This window comes from Chiloscyllium punctatum, chromosome 8 (assembly GCF_047496795.1).
Source record: "Chiloscyllium punctatum isolate Juve2018m chromosome 8, sChiPun1.3, whole genome shotgun sequence".
Classification (NCBI taxonomy): Eukaryota; Metazoa; Chordata; class Chondrichthyes; order Orectolobiformes; family Hemiscylliidae; genus Chiloscyllium; species Chiloscyllium punctatum.
Genome location: NC_092746.1, coordinates 40,915,931 through 40,937,761, shown reverse-complemented (window position 1 = coordinate 40,937,761; position 21,831 = coordinate 40,915,931). Strand labels below are relative to the sequence as shown.

At 39.6% G+C, this 21,831-nt stretch overlaps 1 protein-coding gene across 4 annotated transcripts in view; it reads left to right on the top strand.

Moving 5' to 3' along the window:
• The first annotated feature begins 445 nt into the window (after positions 1-445).
• The window catches only part of phf14 (PHD finger protein 14), a 229,117-nt gene continuing 207,731 nt past the window's right edge, over positions 446-21,831 (top strand). For all 4 annotated transcript variants that reach the window (XR_011961314.1, XM_072575405.1, XM_072575406.1 and 1 more), the window contains exons 1-3: positions 446-587; positions 12,622-12,732; positions 14,350-14,951. Coding sequence is in view for 3 of the 4 variants with exons in the window: in XM_072575405.1 (XP_072431506.1) it covers positions 545-587; positions 12,622-12,732; positions 14,350-14,951 (756 nt within the window). In the remaining variant the exon portion in view is untranslated. The remainder of the gene's footprint in view (positions 588-12,621; positions 12,733-14,349; positions 14,952-21,831) is intronic.

Here is a 21,831-nt window from a genome sequence, read left to right as displayed (position 1 = left end):
GCAAAGGTCTACCCCAGTCCATAACTGGCCCTTCCACCTCATGGCTGCCATCAACACCCCTAATTGGCTCAAAGTGGAGATGATCTCCAAGAAGATCGCGCATACGACACAGACATTCAATTCCTGCTCTTCTGCTATAAATCCTCTGTCTCGTGGTCCTGCTCCACAACTACCTGATGAAGGAGCTGTGCTCCAAAAGCTAATGCTTCCAAATAAACCTGTTGGATTATACCTAAAGTTGTGTGATGATTTTTAAAAATTGGAGAAAGTGAGGATTGCTGATACTGGAGCTCAGAGTCGAGAACGTGGTGCTGGAAAAGCACAGCAGGTCAGGCGGCATCCGAGGAGCAGGAGAATCAACGATTCGGCCATAAGCCCCTTCCTCAGGAAGGGGAATCCAACCCAGTCCAAGATTGGCTCCTCCACATGACTGCTGAGATGAGCGAGTCAGCCCGAGCATGCGCGACGCCCCATCTCCCCGGTAAACGTCCTGACGTCGGAATGCTGGTGATCGCCGCGAGCCTGAGCTCGAGACGCAGCCGTTATGTCCGGGAAGGAGGAAAGTGATATGGCGGTGAAGAGCATGTGTGAGTAATTAAAACAACAAAAAAAACAGCCGCGATCCTGGGCGCCTGGCGGCCCTGTGGAAGTAAATCCCGGCATGATGGGTCTGTGTGGTGATCGTTAAAGGGCCAGCATTGTGTGGGCCCTAGGCCAGGCTAGGCCTGTAGGTGCTGAGCTTGGGTTTTCACGGATAGACCGGGCTCCTCCTGTCACTGCTGGCGGCGTGGAAAATTATACACAGCTCCTTCGGCGGACGGGCGGCTGCTTTATCAGGCGCTTGTTATGATTTCGAGTCAGTTGCTTTCATCAGGTAGCAAGTAAGAAACACTGCCTGCCCTTTTGTCTGCTGCCTATGTGCAGCAGCTCCCGCAACGTTTTGGAAAAGAGTAACAGAGTTAGCGTTCGACCAGTTGTAGGGTTATGGGACTAAGGGCGCCAGCAAAATGAACCATAAGTTGCGAAAATTGTGCAACTCCCTGTCGTACAGTCATACAGTAGATCGGTTGACCCATTCTGCTTGTGTTGATAACTTCAAAAGTTGCATTTCTTTGGGTTTTCTGATCATATATGTGACTCTTTTTAAAGCTATTTCTATTACCCTGTGGGTGGATTGCAGATCATAAAGTCATAATCATAGAGATGTACAGCATTGAAATAGACCCATTGGTCCAACCCGTCCATGCCGACCAGATATCCCAACCCAATCTAGTCCCACTTGCCCGGCCCATATCCCTCCAAATCTTTCCTATTCATATACCCATCCAGATGCTTTTTAAATGTTGCAATTGTACCAGCCTCCACCACTTCCTCTGGCAGCTTATTCCATTCTCATACCACCCTCTGTGAAAAAGTTGCCCCTTGGGTCTCTTTTATATCTTCCCCCTCTCACCCTAAACCTATGCCCTCTAGTTCTGGACTCTACCACCCCAGGGAAAAGACCTTGTCTATTTACCCTATCCATGCCCCTCATGATTTTATAAACTACTATAAGGTCACCTCTGACACTCCAGGGAAAACAGCCCCAGCCTGTTCAGCCTCACCTTATACTCAAATCCTCCGACCCTGGCAACGTCCTTGTAATCTTTTCTGAACCGTTTCAAGTTTCACAACATCCTTCCGATAGGAAGAAGACAAGAATTGTATGCAGTATTCCAAAAGTGGCCTAACCAATGTTTTGTACAGCTGCAACATGAGTTCCCAACTCCTATACTCAATTCTCTGGCCAATAAAGGAAAGCATATCAAATGCCTTCTTCATTATACTGTCTACCTGCGACTCTACTTTCAAGGAGCTATGAACTTGCACTCCAATCTCTCTTTGTTCAGCAACACTCCCTCGGACCTTACCATTAAGCAGTTAAGTCCTGAAAAGATTTGCTTTTCCAAAAATGCAGCACCTCGCATTTATCTGATTTAAACTCTATCTGCCACTTCTCAGTCCATTGGCCCACCTGATTAAGATCCCATTACAATCTGAGGTAACCTTCTTCGCTGTCCACTACACCTCCAATTTTGGTGTCGTCTGCAAACTTACTAATTATATCTCCTATGTTCACATCCAAATCATTTATATAAATGATAAAAAAAAGTTGTGGACCCAGCACCAATCCTTATAACACTCCACTGGTCACAGGCCTCCAGTCTGAAAAACAATCCTCCTCCACCACCACCCTCTGTGTTCAACGTTTAAGTCAGCTCTATCCAAATGGCTAGTTATCCCTGTATTCCATGAGAACTAACCTTGCTGACCAGTCTCCCATGGGGAACCTTGCTGAATGCCTTACTGAAGTTCATATACATCACATCTACCGCTCTGCCCTCACCAATCGTCTTTGTTTCACTAAAGCTTTGTGTATTGTAATATTTCTTCAATACATTGAAGATACACAACAAATGCATTGTTAGCATTTTGCAGCCTTGTTTTGTGCATTTTATGATGTATGTGTTTTAATGGATCGGTTGGGAAGGGTTAATTGGATGGGTTTGGAATGTTCTTGCACTCAGGGTACGAACATTCATTGATTAGGTTCTTTTCAACACTCAAAATCGTGAATTGAATAAGCTTAGTAACCTGCAAGTCAACCTTATCTTTCGGTCCGTAATAATGCTGCATGACTTCAGTATTTCACACTTTTGATTTTTATTTCAGACTTTCAGCAATTGGATTTTTTTCTGTTATGCAAATTTTATTTACATAAAAGTTTGGTAATGACTAATCAATAATTGTGTGTGTAACTGGGGCATCAAGTTTGTGAGCTTAATTGGGAATGTCCTCAGTTGTATGATGGATGTTAACTAATTGCACATTTCTGCCTTTAAATGGCAGTGATGTATGAAAATTCCAGCTTAAACAAATGGGTAAAACTGTCAATCACTAATGATACAGTATTGTACTTGGCTTGATTTATCTTCAAGATGAGATGTGAACATATTGAAAGATTTAATTCAAGAGTTTATCCTTGAGTAAACCTTTTTGCTCAGTTTTAAGGCATTGTATCTCAGATTTCAGGAAGATATAATAGTGGACTGGAGACAATGAGTCCACTTGAAAAAAATGCAGAATTGGATGATATCGGTTTAAGGTGAGAGAGAAAGATTTAAAAGGGATCTAAGGGGCAACTTTTTCATGCAAAGGGTGGTGCATATATGGATAGAGCTGCTAGAGAAAGTGGTGAGCTGGTACGCTGATAACATTTAAAAGGCATCTGGATAGGTATATGAGTAGGAAGGAATTAGAGGGAAATGCACCAAGTGCTGGCAAATAGGACTAGATTAGATTGGGATTTCTGGTCCGCTTGGGTGAGTTGAACCAAAGGATCTATTTCCATGCTGTACGTTTCTAAGTCTAATTTAAGTCTAAATTTTGTTCTTCAGAATGAGACTTATTTTAGATCAATTTTATTCATAAGTAATGTTGCAATATATGTCAACACATTTAACAGCAGCAAGCTGTGTGATTAGTTCATTGGAATCTAAAAACACAAAACGATGACAATGCACAAGTTAGGCAGTACAATGAGAAGATCTCCGTTGCATTCGATATATTTTAGACCCGTCTGTCATGCTAAATTGACAGGATAATGAATGATGGATAATTGTAATGTGGATAAATTTCTTAAAATCCTGTCCCTTATATGCCCTCCTTGCAAGTGCAAGGAGTTCATGAAATTCTTTCAACTGCATCTGCTGCAACTCTCCTTTACAAGTGATCACGTGACCAAGTCTCTTTCCCTGGCTCGAAACTTGAAGTAACGTTTTTTGGAAGTTTTTTTTGTGTCTTCCCTCATACCTTCTGAGTTCATCCCGTTATCACCTCCCCCTTCAGATTTTCTTGGTCCTATTCCAACTGCTGATAACCTACTTCTCAAGATGGCCCACATTTTATCCACCATTGTAAATAGTCATTTCTCTCCAGTTGCCCTTCTTGCCTTTAAATCTTCAGCCATCATGCTTCCTCAGGAAAGATTTGCCTCTATTGCCCTTGTTAACTACTGTTCTATCTCCAGCCTCCTATTTTCTCCAAAGTCTTTAAACTTATTGCCTTCAAAATACATTTCCATTTTTCCCAAAATGTCATATTTTAATCCCTTCAAATCAAGCTTCTGTTTAGCTGTAGCACACTCAGTTTATATCAAATTCACAAATGACATCCCACATGATTGTGACATTGTTAAATTTTCCCTCTTCGTCCTCTCAACCTTTCAGCAGCCATTTACACTGTTCGCCACGCCATTGTCTTGCAAGCCTTCTTCAGTGTTGTTCAGCTGGGTGTGACTGCTCTCACCTGGTTATGATTCCAGCTGATAGTAATATTGGATAAGCCAGATCTCTGAATAAAACCTGAATTGATAGTTGATATGTTTAATTTCTGCATTTGTTCACTGCAGTGATTGGTCACCGAAAGATGCAAACAAAACTTCTTTAACAACACAACGTATGTTTATTACATGAGAAAATAAAAACAAACAAAAAGCTGTCTTCATATATACTGCAGTTATGTTGAAAACAAGCAGCAAAACAGTGTCACATACTGATTCCCAACATGATCCTTTTACAGTTATTTAATTCCAGACTGCTGTCATTATTATCTCAGTCTCTTAATTCTGTACTTAATTTATGCTTTCCAGTTTTATACACTTGAACTACTAATAATTTGTTTTATGATTTCTTCTGGGTCTACTGCTACAAGCCTTTCATAATTCTGATGGAACTTTTACATTAAAAACAGTTTGATGATTTCTATCACCGCTGTCCTGTCTTAGAAACTCCGGAGTTGAGAAACCAATTCTATTGCGTTGATTTTTTTTTCCCTGAACTGTACTAAAACAAAACTCTGTTCTTTTGCTCGGAGAAAAACTTTTTCCTTCTGAAGTGCTTTGTGTTTATCCAGACTGAAACTTTGAATCTGAAATCAGAGCTAAACTAATTTCCTTAATGTGTTTAATATAAACTTAACCGTATTCCAGGTTTGTGCAAAGATTTGTACCTCGGGTGCCATTTGTCGTGTTGTGGATATGTTCACTGAACTGGGAAGTTGATTTGCAGATGTTTTGTCCCCTGTCTAGGTGACATTTTCATTGCTTAGGAGTCTCTGGTGCAGCACTGCTGCACTGTGTCTTCTGAAATTTATTTGGTTCAGTTTCTGCTGCTTCCAGTTGCTGGTTCCGGGGTTGTTAATTGTAATGGCCGTTAAATTGGATCTATGCCAATGTCCTTGTTAGTGGAGTCAGCCACTGCCACTACAAAAAGCAGCCGGAAGCAGCAAAAACTGAACCAAGTAAATTCCGGAAGATACAGTACAGCGCTGCTTCACAGGAGGCTCCAAAGCATGAAAATGTCACCTAGAAAGGGACAAAACATCTGCAAATCAACATACCCCCAACTACGACTTAACAATGTAAGCACTTCATCCTTAAATACTGCAATGAATCTCCCATATACTTAACAGCAATCTCATGTTTTCTTGGAAATGATGCACTTCAGTCTGTTCCAAATTATTTTCTGACCTGTTTAAAAATGTTATCTTCTTGGAACTGACCAAGATCACCTTTTTTGCATCCAGGTTCCAAATCAATTCTATGTTTAATTTCTATTTAATTCTTATCACATTTGTAAAGATTTCTCTTTCTGGACTTTAATACTTTTGACTGGAGCAAAGGGAACAAATAGTCTAGTGGCTCGGTGCAAAAGACAGAGGTTGCAAATGGTGTTGAAAGAGAAAAAGGGATCTACCATGAGTGTAAATTGCTTTGATTTAACTTACTGTCACATGTATATTGAGAAGCTTTGTTTGTGAGCCGGACAGGCAGATCATAATAAACACGGACATACAGATCATAGCGTGCTTGGATAGGGTGAGGCATACTAGTTACACTGTACAGGAGATGCACAAAGCAAGATCACCATTATTTGAAGTTGGAGAGTCCGTTCATCAGTCTAATAATGGCAGGGAAGAAGCTGTTCTTGAACCCGTTGGTACACTTAGGATCATAGAGTCATAGAGATGTACAGCAGGGAAACAGACCCTTTGGTCCAACTCGTCCATGCCGACCATATATCCCAACCCAATCTAGTCCCACCTGTCAGCACCCGTCCCATATCCCTCCAAACCCTTCCTATTCATATACCCATCCAAATACCTTTTAAATGTTGCAATTATACCAGCCTCCACCACTTCCTCTGGCAGCTGATTCCTTACACGTACCACCCTCTGTGTGAAAAAGTTGCCCCTTGGGTCTCTTTTATATCTTTCCCCTCTCACCCTGGACCGATGCCCTCTAGGTCTGGACTCCCCCACCCCAGGGAAAAGACTTTGTCACTTTTATCCTATCCATGTCCCTCATGATTTTATAAACCTCTATAAGGTCACCCCTTAACCTCCGAAGCTCCAGGGAATAAAGCCCTAGTCTGATCATCCTCTCCCTATGGCTCAAATCTTCCAACCCTGGCAACATCCCCGTAAATCTTTTCTGAACCCTTTCAAGTTTCACAACATCTTTCTGATAGGAAGGAGACCAGAATTGCACGCAATATTCCAACAGTGGCCGAACCAATGTCCTGTACAGCCGCAATATGACCTCCCGACTCCTGTACTCAGTATTCTGACCAATAAAGAAAAGCATACTAAACGCCTTCTTCACTATCCTACCTACCTGTGACTCCACTTTCAAGGAGCTATGAACTTGCACTCCAAGGTCTCTCTGTTCAGCAGCACTCCCAAGGACCTTACCATGAAGTGTATAAGTCCTGCTAAGATTTGCTTTCCCGGTCAAGCTTCTGTATCTTCTGCCGGATGGAAGAGGTTATAGGAGAGAATTACTGGGTCGGGTGGTTCTTTGATATTGACAGCCTTTCTGTGGCAAAGAAAAGTGTAAATGGAGTCACTTGATGGAAGGTTGGCTTCCATGATGGTCTGGGCTGTGGACACAACCTTCTGTAGTTTCTTGCAGTCCTGGGCAGGACAGTTGCCTAACCAGGCCTTTATGCATTCAGGTAGCTTGCTTTCGCTGGTGTATCTGGAAAAGTTGGTGTGGATCCTTATGGACATGCCAAATTTCCTGAGCCACCTGAGGAAGAAGAGGCATTGTTGTGCCTTCTTGACCATCATATCTATGTTTGGAAATCCAGGACAGGTTGTCTGTTATAATCACTCTCAGAAACTTGATGCTGTCGACCCCCTCAACCTCCATTCTGTTGATGTAGATGGGGCGTGTTCTCCTCCGTTCTTTCTGAAGTCAGTGATCAGTTCTTAATTTTTCCTGACGTTGAGACAGAGGTTGTTATCATTGCACCATGACACCAAGCCCGCTGTCTCCTTTCTGTATTCTGACTGATCATTGTTTGATATCTGTCTTATCCCAGTGGTGTCATCAGCAGACTTGTTGATGCTGTTTGTTTGGAATTTAGCTACACAGTCATGGGTGTACAAGGCGTATAATAGGGGGCTGAGAATGCATTCTTCGGGAGGGGCTTTGGTGTTCAGTGTTGAGGATTATCGTGGAAGAGGTGCAGTTTTCTATCTTCACTGATTGTGGCCTATGGATCAGGAAGCTGAGGATCAGTTGCAGGACCTAGGTCACGGAGTTTTGAGATCAGTCTAGAGGGGATAATGGTGTTGAAGGCTAACCTGTAGTCGATGAGCAAGAGTCTGTTGTAGGTATCCTTGTTGTCCAGATGTTCCAGGGATGAGGGGTTATGATGAAAGGCTTATGCCTGAAATGTCAACTGTCTTGCTCTTCGGATGCTGCCTGACCTCCTGTGCTTTTCCAGCACCACACTTTTCAATTTTGAGTCTCCAGCATCTGCAGTTTTCACTTTCTTCCAAGGATCTGTTCAGGGCTTGAGAAATGGCATCGGCTGTGAACCTGTGACATCAGTAGGCAAATTTCAGGAGATCAAGGAAGGCTGGGAGGATAGAGCTGATGTGTGATATGACCAGTCTTTCAAAGCACTTTATGATTATGGAGGTCAGAGCCACTGGGCAGTAATCTTCAGTACTGGGATGATGGTGGTCCTCAAGCAGGTGGGCACTTAAGTTTGTAGGAGGGAGGGAGTGAAGATGTTAGTGAACACCTCTGGCAGCTTGTCCATGTAGGATCTAAGTGCTTGGTTGGGGATTCTGTCCAGGTCCATTGCTTTCTTTGTGTTGATTTTCAGAAACTGATCTGGCATCTACAATGGTGACTGGGGAACAGGTGGATCCGGGACTGTTGGAATAGGTGACACCGCGCCGCTTGCATTCTGCTCCAACCGAGCATAGAAAGCACTGAGTGTATCGGGGAGGGATGTGTCTTTGTCCACTAGCTTGCTCTGCTTCATTTTATATCCCGTTATGTTGTTTAGGCATGTGAAAGTGAGAGAATTGGCCCTCTCTGCTGGGAGCAAACTGCTTCCTACCATTGCGGTTTCTTTTTTATTTGACCCAACGTCATTCACACACTTGTTTTCGAACATTATCAAACATTATTGCACTTATATATATCAATTAACAGAGCTCCATGCCATCTGTTTTTGGCTTTCTGTTCTTCTGTAATGTTATACAACCTTAAATATTTAGATTCCGGCCGTAAATTTGCACCCGTCAGTGAAAAGGCTGTCAGGTCGTCCACATTGATTTGATTTGTGCTGTGAATTCATTTGTTTTGTTACAAATGCCACAGCATATTTAGTTTGTGACTCTTGTATACTCTGCTTTATCTGCTGCTGCACTCTTACGTTTATACGCTCAGTCCCTTCTTTCCACACTTTGGTTACCATTATCCATATTGTTATTACTTTATTGCCTTGCCTTTCTCTTACTTTTACCACATCTCTTTTCAGAGGATCCTTTGCCTTCATTACTTATTTGACAGCTCCCTCTATCAGCCTAGTTTTACATTTTGCCAGAGCACCAGTCAATGCATGGTTCAGATGTTTGTTCCAATGATGCAATCTTAATTTTCATTTTACCCAGTCATGGGCATTTGCTCCAGTAAACGAAACCCTTTTTTCGAACACAATTCATTGATCCACTCATTCAACTCTGTTTACCCTTTGTCAAGTTGTTCATGGCATAAGTAATAATTTGTAGGTTATTTTTGTTCTACTTTTAATTTTAATCCTACCTGCTCATAATCCCTTATGTGGACCACTTTCCTAGTGGTATCCAAATAGACCATGATAATTTCAACCTTCCCCTTCCATTGTAAGCTCTTAATGCAATTACAGGGGGACTTGGTGAGACCATACCTGAGTACTATGTGCAGTCTCCTTATCAGAGGAAAGATGTACTGACTATGGAGGAGTGCAATGAAGATTTCTCAGACTGATTCTTGGGGTGATATGACTGATTTATGAAGAGAGACTGGATTGGCTAAGACAATACTCATTATTGGATTTTACAAGAATGAGGGAAAGAATCTCCTGAAACTATAAATTTCGAACAGAATGAGACATGGTAAACTCATTAAGGATGTTCCCAATTTCCATCCAAGGATCACAGTTTAAGGATGTGGGTAGGCTATTTAAGACTAAGATGAGGAGAAATTTCTTCACCCAGAGAGTGGTGAACCTGTGGAATTGAATATTGAAACATTGAATATTTTCAAACTGGAATTGGAAACAGTTCTTAGAGCTAATGGGATCAGAGGGTATGCGGACAAAGTGGGAACAAGGTACTGAGTTGCAGGATTAGTTATGATTATGCTGAATGACAGAGCAGACTCAAATAGTGTTGGGCATGCAACTTCTGGACTCTTGACTACAGTGAACTTTATCTGTCCTATTGATAAATTGGTCCCTGAGAACAAACAACACTATTCTATTACTCCCCCTTGAAAAGCTCCCTGCGTGGCAATGCTGCAATCAGTTTGTTTATCCAACCTTCAGACCTTGCCTTTTTTCCAATATAAACTGCAATAATCTAGAACTTTTGGATACTTGGAAAGGCTAAGGCTTCTCCTCTTGTACCTTCTCAGTTTCCACACCTGCCTCACTTGCAGTCACACTAACTTTAACAAGGATCATTCAGATAACTCTTGCCTATAAGAGTTGACTGTACTCTGGAACAGAGTATTCTGGTGTCTTTTGTATGTATGCTAGTGACATCCAGGTCTACTACTACACACCTTTCTTGATTCCTTCACTCGTGTTAATTATTGGACTGCTTATCTGACATTCAGTAGTGGATGAACAGAAATGTTCTGACATTGAATATTTCGTTTAAATAGTTGATGAAATAGTTGTGTGTGCCTTTGGCAGTTGCAATAATGCACATACTAGCAAATGTAGAAGACTGGAGGACTAACGTTTACAACACATGATTTAAATGGGATTACATGTGAAACCGGCATCGTATGTATTGTCTTTGCATTCAAGACTTTTTTTACATAGAAAACATAGTCCAAAACACAGTTCTAACTCTAGCCCTTCTCTGACAGACAAATTGTCCCAGTTACCATTCAAAATTTGCCAGGTGCTTGAGTATAAGGTCTTTTCCAGACTGGCTGCAACCAATTCCCAGATACTGATCTTATTAATGGCTAACTTTTACTCTCTCTATTAAACTTGATGCTTTTCCCTGGTGATAAAGTATCTGCAGAACTTTGGTCAGAAACCAACTTGCAATCAACTTCCAAATTTGACCTGATGAATAAACCAGAAGTTTGTTTGGTCTGTTTTTGTTTTAACACCAGCTATTAGAAACAGTCCAAAAGCCATCACAGCTTCAAATTGATAAAATAATAAACCAAGAATAACAAAAAAAATCAGTAAGGACTCTAAATAGGATGTTTTGAGTCCTACAAAAGCTGTTTCTTTTCCATTTATAAAGGAGTATACTGGGACTAATGGGATTATACTTTCACCAAATGTATAAAATCTTTGAATTTGTATTGTAAGTAGGTTGTTTAGGTTATTTTATTTTACCTATGTTCCTCTTGTAATAACCATCCATCTTATTATTAAAACAAAACAAAATCTGCAACATTGCGAGCTTATACTTATAGTGAGAGACCACATTGTTAAAATCAACACAAATTAAATATAATCTACCAAGCCAGTTTCCTGACTAGGGTCAAAAGTAACATATGCTGAGTTCATACTGCATGGTACCAACTGTAATGATGAAAGTGACATTGACACTTAATTTCTTTTCTCTACATGCATTTTAGACCATAATGGGAAATGCATGCCATGTAAGACTACTATTATATTAAATGAACAGACATCTCATTGCTGACATTTCTTCAGTTCATTTTACAAAGTAGTAGAAATTTTTCCACATCCAGGAACTTTTGATGCAATACGTATAGCAATGTGCAGAAACTCAAGTTGAATTTAAAAGTAAAATTAATGTTTCATCCAATGAACTTCCAGTCTGTGGGTGAAGTTATGCACCTTATAATGTTTGATTGATGTGAATACTTGTCAAAGGTGTTTTCCAAGCAAGTCATAAGATGACTACTTAACAGGTTTACTGAAAGATTACATTTGAGTAGCAAGAACTGATTCGACCTCATGTAAAGAAGTTTCTTGACTAAGCTATAACTGTCATCTACTTTAAAAAGATTCCAGTTGTTTTCTGTATCTTCTGTCTCTCTGCCTGATAGCTCCAAAGTATTTTCCTTAATTTTTTTTTGTGCAGAACGTGTCTTTTCATCGTGGCATTTACTTGCCATTGTGTGCAGTCTTCGAGGAAGTGTGTTGCAGTTTGTTTGCTATTATAAATGCAGGTCAAGTAATTTCATCTTAGGGGATCATTGCAGGCCCTGGATTGAATCAATTATAACAGATTTCCAAGTTTACAGTAAATCAGAGGATAAATATTTGCAGGATAAGAGAGAGTGTGAAGGCCTTGTTATTGTCCTGTTTCTCCCCTTCAGTTGAAGCAAAACTCTCAGAGACATGGTATAGTTCTACCTCCTTCATCTTTATTCCACGCCCTGGAGGAAAAGAGAACAATTGCCCATGTGCATAGCGGCATGAGTTCATGGTCTTCTATGGAATAGCAGAGAATGAATTATATGGTCATTTTACAGGGAGGAGCATCCAGATAACACAACATAGTTATTAAATGAGTGACTGTTACAATCAGCGAGCATCAGTAGTAAAGATTAAGCCATCTGCTGTAACAAATGAATAAATGGCTTCACATAATGAATGCCTTTCCACCTCGTTAACCCATTACCCTTGCCTCTAACACCCCATTGTAAACTGTAAGTTCTTATGTGATCTGCGTCATGCTCAGCAGAACCTCTTGTTTTACAAAGCTCAGCACTTAACTCTTTCCCTGCCTGCTTACACCCTATACACATTCTCCTTGTGATTCTTTGTGGAGATTTCTGGTGAAAAACAGAAGGAAGAGAGTTTTAGGATAGAAGAGCCAGGTGGCAGTAGTTTACTAATAGGAAATAGTGAATATAAATTCCTTTTTATCTTAGCTTCGCCGCACCACCTTCATCCCCACTATCTTGTTCTTGCTTCTGTCTATCTGCCCTGCGTACATATGTTAACTTTAGGAGTTATAGGTATCTGTGGCCATTTGTAATTACTGAATACGTTTTACTTTGTATTTACATAGTTGAGCGTGGTCCAAAGAAGAGACAAGTGAAGACACTAGCAACATCTCTCTTGGAAGCTCTAGATTATGACAGCTCAGATGACAGTGATTTTGAAGTCGGAGATGCTTCAGGTGAGTATTTTGTGTTTATTATGTTGTTTATTTTATTTCTGTCCCTATCTGAAATTGTAGACTTCCTTATTGGGGCACTGTTTCATTGGTGGTGTATACTTGATGAGTTTCTCATACTTTGGAAACTCAGGATAATGATGCTTGCAGATTTTTTGATTGTGCACTGAACCTACAGTTATCCAGTCACGATCTTACATACAAATCTACATGATTTCTAAATTGAACTGGTAGACAATAGTAAGGTGTGAGAGTTTAAATGTATTTTTCTGAAAACCGATAACTTTGGATTTTAATCTTTAACTTGAGAAGTTGAATCTATGATTTTCTCATCTACAATGACTCTGCTACACATTGGTAAACCACTGGGAAAGAAGATGCTACACCAAACTATAGATTCTAGTGCATGTAGAGTGAGGATTGTAGGAAATTGAGCAATGATGAAATGTTCAGCTGATCTATCAGCATTTGGGAATAGAAAATACAGATTCTGATTTTGCCTGGATAAGTTTCTTTAGAAAATCTTCATTAAATAACTAAGTCATTTTTAAAACATTTAAGACCTGATAAGTGACTGACTTGCCTCTATAATAGGTCTTAAATTGATAGTTTCACTCAGTAAAGCTATGTCCATAGCTTCAACAGTGTTGCTGATTTTCCCATTTTGGTGCAATACCACTTTCACCACTGATGGAATAATGGTGTCTCTTTTTCTGTGGCTATTATTAGCTTATAATGCTGTGGCATAGAACACAACAGATGAGCATCAGTTTAACCTTTGAAAATATTTGTTGAAATTGTAATGTATATGTAATACAGGGTTTTCCTCCTTCCCAAAATTTCAAGTGTAAACTGATTTATAAGCTTGTTTATTGAATTATGTTAATATTTTGAGGTGACTTATACTGTTATTACATTAGCTTCTGTTACTACTGTGAATAGTTTAAAAAGACTTTGTAAACTTTGGTGTGTATAGATTGCACTTTTCTGATCAATGGAGTGTGATGACTTGGACTGCTAGATAGATGTATATACACACCACAGAATCTCTCCTTTCTTAGAATTAGATTAGATTAGATTAGATTACTTACATTAGATTACTTACAGTGTGGAAACAGGCCCTTCGGCCCAACCAGTCCACACCGCCCCGCCGAAGCGTAGCCCACCCGTACCCCTACATCTTACCTAACACTACGGGTAATTTAGCATGGCCAATTCACCTGACCTGCACATCTTTGGACTGTGGGAGGAAACCGGAGCACCCGGAGAAAACCCACGCAGACACGGGGAGAATGTGCAAACTCCACACAGTCAGTCGCCTGAGGCGGGAATTGAACCCGGGTTTGCTGGCGCTGTGAGGCAGCAGTGCTAACCACTGTGCCACCGTGCCGCCCTATTCTATTGCGGTGATTACTAACTCATCCACAGCATTTTAGTAGGATCGACTCTAGTGGACCATTCTACGGCAATACTAAACTAGATTATAAAATTTATAAAAGCTGATCAACACAAATAATTCTCTCAATGCATCTTTTGATATAAACTTTCTAATGACATCAAATATTTGTTAATCTTCTTGTTTAACTGTACTAAGAAAATTTAATATTGCTTTTGTAACAGATTCTGATGGGAGTGGAGAGAGTGCTGGTAAGGATAGTGAAGAAGCCTCAGAGAGTGAAGGTGGACAAAATGGCAGTGAAGAGGACTCTGAACAGGAGAAAAAGGATTCTTCTGATGGCAAAGTAGAAGTTGAGTGCAAAAACAGTCAGCCAGAAGAACCTGATTCTGACATCAAAGAACAAACTGAAAACAAAGCTAGTAAGAAGAAAACTAAGGAAACAGTGGATGATGCTGGGCCAGATGAATCAAATGATGGACAAAAGAAATGGAATTTGCGTAAAAAGAGAACAATGTTGGATATGATATCCGTGGAAGAGTTGAATGGTTTTGATGATTATGATAGTGAAGATGATAATGACTGGCGACCTTGTAGTGGGAAGAAGAAAGGGAAAGGTGTAAATAATGATGATGGTGATGAGGGTGGTGGTGAAGATGATGATATCAGTGACAGTGAAGATGGCAATCCTGATGATGAGGAAGACACCAGCAGTGCAAGTGAAGACGATAAAAGATTTCGAAGAAAAAATAGACCTTCTAGTCAAAAAAATGTCAAAACAGAAGGAACAAGTGATGGCTTTTTGACACAGAATAAGAATTATGAGGTACTGTGGTTAATCAGTTATGTTTAAACAGAAGTAGGGAAAATTTGACTAGATGTCTTAAAGTAAAATTGCTCCCAAATTTTGAATGTGATTAAAACTATAAATACATTGTTCAAAATATAATCTGTATCAATTCTAAGGACACTATTTAAATAATTATGTTGAAGGAAACAAACTGATGGGAGTGAAAATGCTTTAAAAGCATTAGTAATTCTTTTACACTTTGTGGAATAGGGAGATCTGATACATATCAGATGTGAATTGAGGCCAGTAGGATACAAATTGCTCACAACTGCTATTACTGCTGGTCAGATACACTTCACAAGTCAATCTTTCCATGATCTTAAATATTTTTTAAGGTAATTGTTCTAAATAGACAGAGCTATAGATCTTTGTTAATGTTTTTTTCAAAAGAAATAGAACAGTTGAAAGGAACAAAGCCATTTTTAATCACAAATGAAGAAAGAAAAATTGATGTTGATGTAGAAATCTGATACAGGTCTGAAACAAAGCATCAGAGCTGAATATTTTTGTGACATTTGTGATTTGCCAAATTCTAGTCCCACTTACCTTGCATGTTTTCCAAGTGTCGAAGTTTAAATTATTGATTTATTATGTCCTAGATTTAAGGTGCAATTTATGATGCATTCAGCAGCTTTGCAATGAAAGTTTCCCCAAACTATCAAATCAAACTTAATATAGGCAAATTACAGTTTAGTAATTGCTATCAGTTCATAACCTATGAACCTCAAAGTGATTAGTAATGCATGTAAAGTACAAGTTGCCATTGATTCATGCTGTAAACAAACAATTGCAGTCTCTCCTGAATAGCCAAAGAAATGAATTTGGATAATTGAAGGTTTCACAAATCTCTTTTTTTTGATAAAGGTGCCAAGTTTCAACTTCAGAAGGACTGGGACAGGCTTGGACAAAGACGTTTCTTATTATTAACTATTAATCCCAGATGTTATTACTGGACAGATCCCAGATTGAGGCCTGGCCTGTTAGATATTTTTTCACTGTAAAACACCAAAAAATGTAGCTAACAATGAAATTAAGTTAATTATGTGTAAGACCTTAAGGGTTTAGATGGAGAGGAATTTCTTAAGTGTGTACAAGAACATTTTCTGATTCAGTGTGTGGATGTAACTACTACAGAAGGTGCAAAACTTGATCTATTTTTGGGAAATAAGGCAGGGCAGGTGACTGAGGTGTCAGTTGGGGAGTACTTTGGGGCCAGTGACCATAATTCCATTAGATTTAAAATAATGATGGAAAAGGATAGACCAGATCTAAGAGTTGAGGTTCTAAATTGGAAAAAGGCCAATTTTGACAGTATTAAGCAAGAACTTTCAAAAGCTGATTGGGCGTGGATGTTCGCAGGTTAAAGGGTCAGCTGGAAAATGGGAAGCCTTCAGAATTGAGATAACGAGAATCCAGAGAAAGTATATTCCTGTTAGGATGAAATGAAAGGCTGGTAGGTATAGGGAATGCTGGATGACTAAAGAAATTGAGGGTTTGGTTAAGAAAAAGAAGGAAGCATATATCAGGTATAGACAGGATAGATCGAGTGAATCCTTAGAATAGTATAAAGGAAGTAGGAGTATACTTAAGATGGAAATCAGGAGGGCAAAAAGGGGACATGAGATAGCTTTGGCAAATAGAATTAAGGAGAATCCAAAGAGTTTTTATAAATACATTAAGGACAAAAGGGTAACTAGGGAATGAAAGGGTCCCTCAAATATCAGGAAGGCGGCCTTTGTGTGGAGCTGCAGAAAATGGGGGAGATACTAAATGAGTATTTGGTATCAGAATTAACTGTAGAAAAGGATATGGAAGATATAGACTGTAGGGAAATAGATGGTGACATCTTGCAAAATGTCCATATTACAGAGGAGGAAGGGCTGGATGTCTTGAAATGCATAAAGGTGGATAAATCCACAGGACCTGATCAGGTGTACCCTAGAACTCTGTGGGAAGCTAGGGAAGTGATTGCTGGGCCTCTTGCTGAGATATTTGTATCATTGGTAATCACAGGTGAGGTGCTGGAAGACTGCAGGTTGGCTAACGTGGTGCCACTGTTTAAGAAGGGTGGTAAGGACAAGCCAGAGAACTATAGTCTAGTGAGCCTGACCTTGGTAGTGGGCAGGTTGTTGGAGGGAATCCTGAGGGACAGGATGTACATCGTATTTGGGAAGGCAAGGACTGATTAGGGGTAGTCAGCATGTCTTTGTACGTGGGAAATCATGTCTCACAAACTTGATTGAGTTATTTGAGGAAGTAACAAAGAGAATTGATGAGGGCAGAGCAATAGATGTGATCCAAATGGACCTCAGTAAAGCATTCAAGATGGTTCCCCATGGGAGACTGATTAGCAAGGTTAGATCTCATGGAATACAGGGACACCGAGCCATTTGGATACAGAACTGGCTGAAACGTAGAAGACAGAGGGTGGTAGTGGAGGGTTGTTTTTCAGACTGGAGGCCTGTGACCAGTGGAGTGCCACAAGGATTGGTGCTGGGTCCTCTACTTTGTCAATTACATGAATGATTTGGATTTGAGCATAAGAAGTACAGTTAGTAAGTTTGCAGATTACATCAAAATTGGAGGTGTAGTGGACAGCGAAGAGGGTTACCTTACATTACAACAGGATCTTGATCAGATGGGCTAATGGGCTGAGAAGTGGCAGATGGAGTTTAATTCAGATAAATGTGAGGTGCTGCATTTTGGGAAAGCAAATCTTAGCAGGACTTATCCACTTAATGGTAAGGTCCTAGAGAGTGTTGCTGAACAGAGAGACCTTGGAGTGCAAGTTCATAGCTCCTTGAAAGTAGAGTCGCAGGTAGATAGGATAGTGAAGAAGGCATTTGCTATGCTTTCTTTTATTGGTCAGAATATTGAGTACAGGAGTTGGGAGGTCATGTTGAGGCTGTACAAGACATTGGTTTGGCCACTGTTGGAATATTGCATGCAGTTCTGGTCTCCTTCCTATCGGAAAGATGTTGTGAAACTTGAAAGTGTTCAGAAAAGATTTACAAGGATGTTGCCAGATTTGGAGGATTTGAGCTATAGGGAGAGGCTGAACAAGCTGGGGCTGTTTTCCCTGGAGCGTCGGAGGCTGAGGGGTGACCTTATAGAGGTTTACAAAATCATGGGGGGCATGGATAGGATAAATAGACAAAGTCTTTTCCTTGGGGTTGGGGAGTCCAGAACTAGAGGACATAGGTTTAGGGTGAGATGGGCAAGATATAAAAGAGACCTAAGGGGCAACTTTTTCACGCAGAGGGTGGTACGTGTATGGAATGAGCTGCTAGAGGAAGTGGTGGAGGATGGTACAATTGCAACATTTAAAATGCATTTGGATGGGTATGTGAATAGGCAGAGTTTGGAGGGATATGGGCATGATGCTGGCAGGTGGGACTAGATTGGGTTGGGATATCTAGTCTGCATGGACAGTTGGACTGAAGGATCTGTTTCTATGGTGTACATCTCTCTGACTCTAAATGAAAATAAACTAGAACAAACCAAACTATTTACATATAACACAGATTTTAAAAAGTCGTGACAGATAGTAAAGTCCCAGAATTTTTCCAAGAAGTCAAAAGAATGTGGTCTGTATTAATAATGTTTTTTTCTACGTTGCTGCTGTTATATATTTCAAAATGACGTAGAGCCCAATTTAGACTCAATGCTGAAGAACATATCTGCTCTGGTCAGTTTCTTTGAAAAATAACTGGCAAGCTGTTCAATCTCCATTTTACAATTAACCAGCCTCCAAACAAATGTTTGAATGGCCTCCCACAATTAGGTGCAACTAAAAATGGTGCAATTGTCAACCCAACTTTCAAGTTTTCCAAGGCAATTTGAGTTTTGTAGTATTCCTGTTTTCTGCCTTCAAAAATTCTGTTAAAGATGCAAATGTATGTGCTGCAGTTTGGAAGAACTTGAAATCAAATCCGCTCATGCCAAAATTATGCAAAATTTCATGCTTTGACCTAGGCAAGGGAAAATACCAAATAGCCTGTATTTTCACTTCTCTAGATGCTACTTGGTCTAGTCCCACAGTGTAATGCAGATAAATCATCTTACCTTATCAAATTCACGTTTAGCCAGATGTATAACCAAATTAGCGTGTTGAAGCCAATCAAATAGTTCTGCCCATGTATGGCAAAAACAACCAAATCGTTGATATATATATATATATATATATATATATATATAAATAACAATTGATAGTTCATTGGTGACTTTATTTATTAGTTGTTGAAACTTTAGTGCATTTTTGCTTTCAAGTAACATTATTTTGCATTGCTAAAGTCTGTCTGATGTCACAAAAAAACACAGTATAAGCCAACAAACTTTCTAGTGTCATTTTGTCAGTCTGTTTTTGTGACAAATCGTGCGTGTTCATTTCATTCAATGTAATCTTATAGTCTCTGAATAATGAGTCCATTTCTGTTACCATGCTGACTGTGATAATCAAACAGAATCTTTTGAGTTCTCAAGTTTCATCATCATGAACTCAAGCTACAATGACTTAATTCAATAATGTCGTTATCCATCGTGAACTAATCTCTACCTTGACCTGAGCTAATCTCTCGGGATTGAATCTGTAACGTTGTTTTATAGCTAATCCATTTTCCACATAAACAGCATGAACAAATTACAACCGATGCATCAACTATCTCTCTAGCTACCTCTTCTAAGATTTTAGGATGCAAGTTATTAGGGGTGGGGGATTTACCTGCCTTTAGCCCCATTAGTTTGTCTAATACTACTTTTCTAGTGATCGTGATGTTACTTCCTGATGACTCCTTTTCAGAAGATTGGTTAAACATTCCTATTACTGTAAGTAGTCTCCCATTTAATTTCCATCATTGGCTTTGGTATGTTCAGATTTCTTATCATGAAAGCATGTTACTTTCTTTATATAGCTCTTTGGTTCCAATCTTTCTCCTTTATTACTTTACTGCCCTATGCACTTTCTGAAGCACATATCTCTAACATCATTCTTCACTCTAAGCTGCCCCAAACTGAAAATAACAAGCACTTTTTTAAAACTATGGTGTTTCTCCAAAGCCTCCCAAAATTCCTGGAATCTTCTGTGTGAAAGTCCAGTGCATCACACTGCTCACTACTTTTGCTTCTGAACTTTCCCAGTGTAATCATATGCCCATTAGCCTCCCTGAACTATCTCAGAATATTTTTAAAACTGAAATGACAATGGCCACAGAAATGCTCTCAAGTTCATTTAACCCCTTTCAGATGCACAAACACTGTATGTCACTAGTTCAAAATTCAAAAATCCAAAACAATTGGTATTAAAAATATAAAAATCAAATACCTTAATCACAGATAAATGAATCTAAGTACATAAATGAATTCTAATATTTGTTTGTCACAACTAATAACAGAACTTGTCATGTCAGTTCTTCTGATTTGATAGTGATACAACAAAGTCAGAAATCACACAGCACCAGGTTATAGCCCAACAAGTTGATTTGAAACTACAAGCTTTTGGACTGTAGCCCCTTCGATAAGTGAAGTGAAAGGGAAGCATACAGAACATAGAATGTATGGGTAGTGAGATCAAAAGATCACACAAGTAGTCTGAGTGCAGTGTCAAATAAAAAGTTTCTGTAGGTGACCAAGAGTTTCGGTGGTGTGAGTAAAAGTGTCACAGCTGAATAACATGCGAAGAGATGATTTTAAATCCAATTAAATGAGGCAGAGAGATAATTACAAAAAAAACACGATGGTGCTGGAGACAAACCAAGTGACTGGAATAACATGAAACAAAAACAGAAATTGCTGGAAAAGCCCAGCAGGTCCGGTAGCATCTATGAAGATAAACCAGAGGAAGGATCACCGGACCTGAAACATTAACTGACTTTTCTTAAAAGATGCTGCCAGACCTACTGAGCACCCTCCAGCAACCCCTGCCCTTGCTTTTGTCTGCACCTGTAAAGTCTTCCTTGCTGTCCTTTTTTGACACCATCACTTTGATAAATTGTTGTGATCTATCTCCCCTAATTAGTTTGTACAGTCTTGGATTACTTATTACTTTGGTTAGACTCCCAGCATGGACAGTTATACCAATCATGTTATTCCAGTCAAATAAAAACTGAAACTGCTGCGGATGCTATAAATCAGGAGCAAGAGCAGGGGCTACTTGGTGGGGTGGGGGCTCTAAGCAGGTGTAGTGGCATTAGTGAAGAAAAATCAGATTTAGGGTTTCAAGTCTGCTTACCCTCTCACTTCACCTGATGAAAGGACTATGCTCTGAAAACTTGTGATTTCAAATGAACCTGTTGACTATAACCTGATGGTGTGATTTCTAATTTTGTCCACCCTAGGCCAACCGACCGGTACCTCCACATTGTGATACAACAGTACTGTGATTCCACAGTGGTATAATTTAAGAGCTTATAATTTAAAGCCATTGCTTTCATGACACTAGTTCAAACGGTTAGCCAAAAATGAATGTGCGTGCACTGCAGACTCTTTTGCTTTCAGAAGCATAATGACCTGCACACTTAGCATTTCACCTGCATAAGATGAAAATGCTGACATCGATGTCATATCTGGGAATTCCTAGAATACACTTATCCAAACAATATTTAAGCATGGATGTCAATGTGGAATATCAAAATTGTCCTACGCAGTTAAAAACATTTTTAAAAGTAGTTCATCTTTTACATTAATTTTGTGTACGGCTGAAGTATTTAATCAGCTCTTTCTAAAATATTAATTAAAAGTGAAAGATATAGTCATTTTTACTTTGTGATTGTTAGTGAGAGCATAAGCATGTTTGACAACCTGTCCTGTGAACAACAAATTGGGGAGATTTTCAAAGTTTATTACTAGAAATTATGGCTGT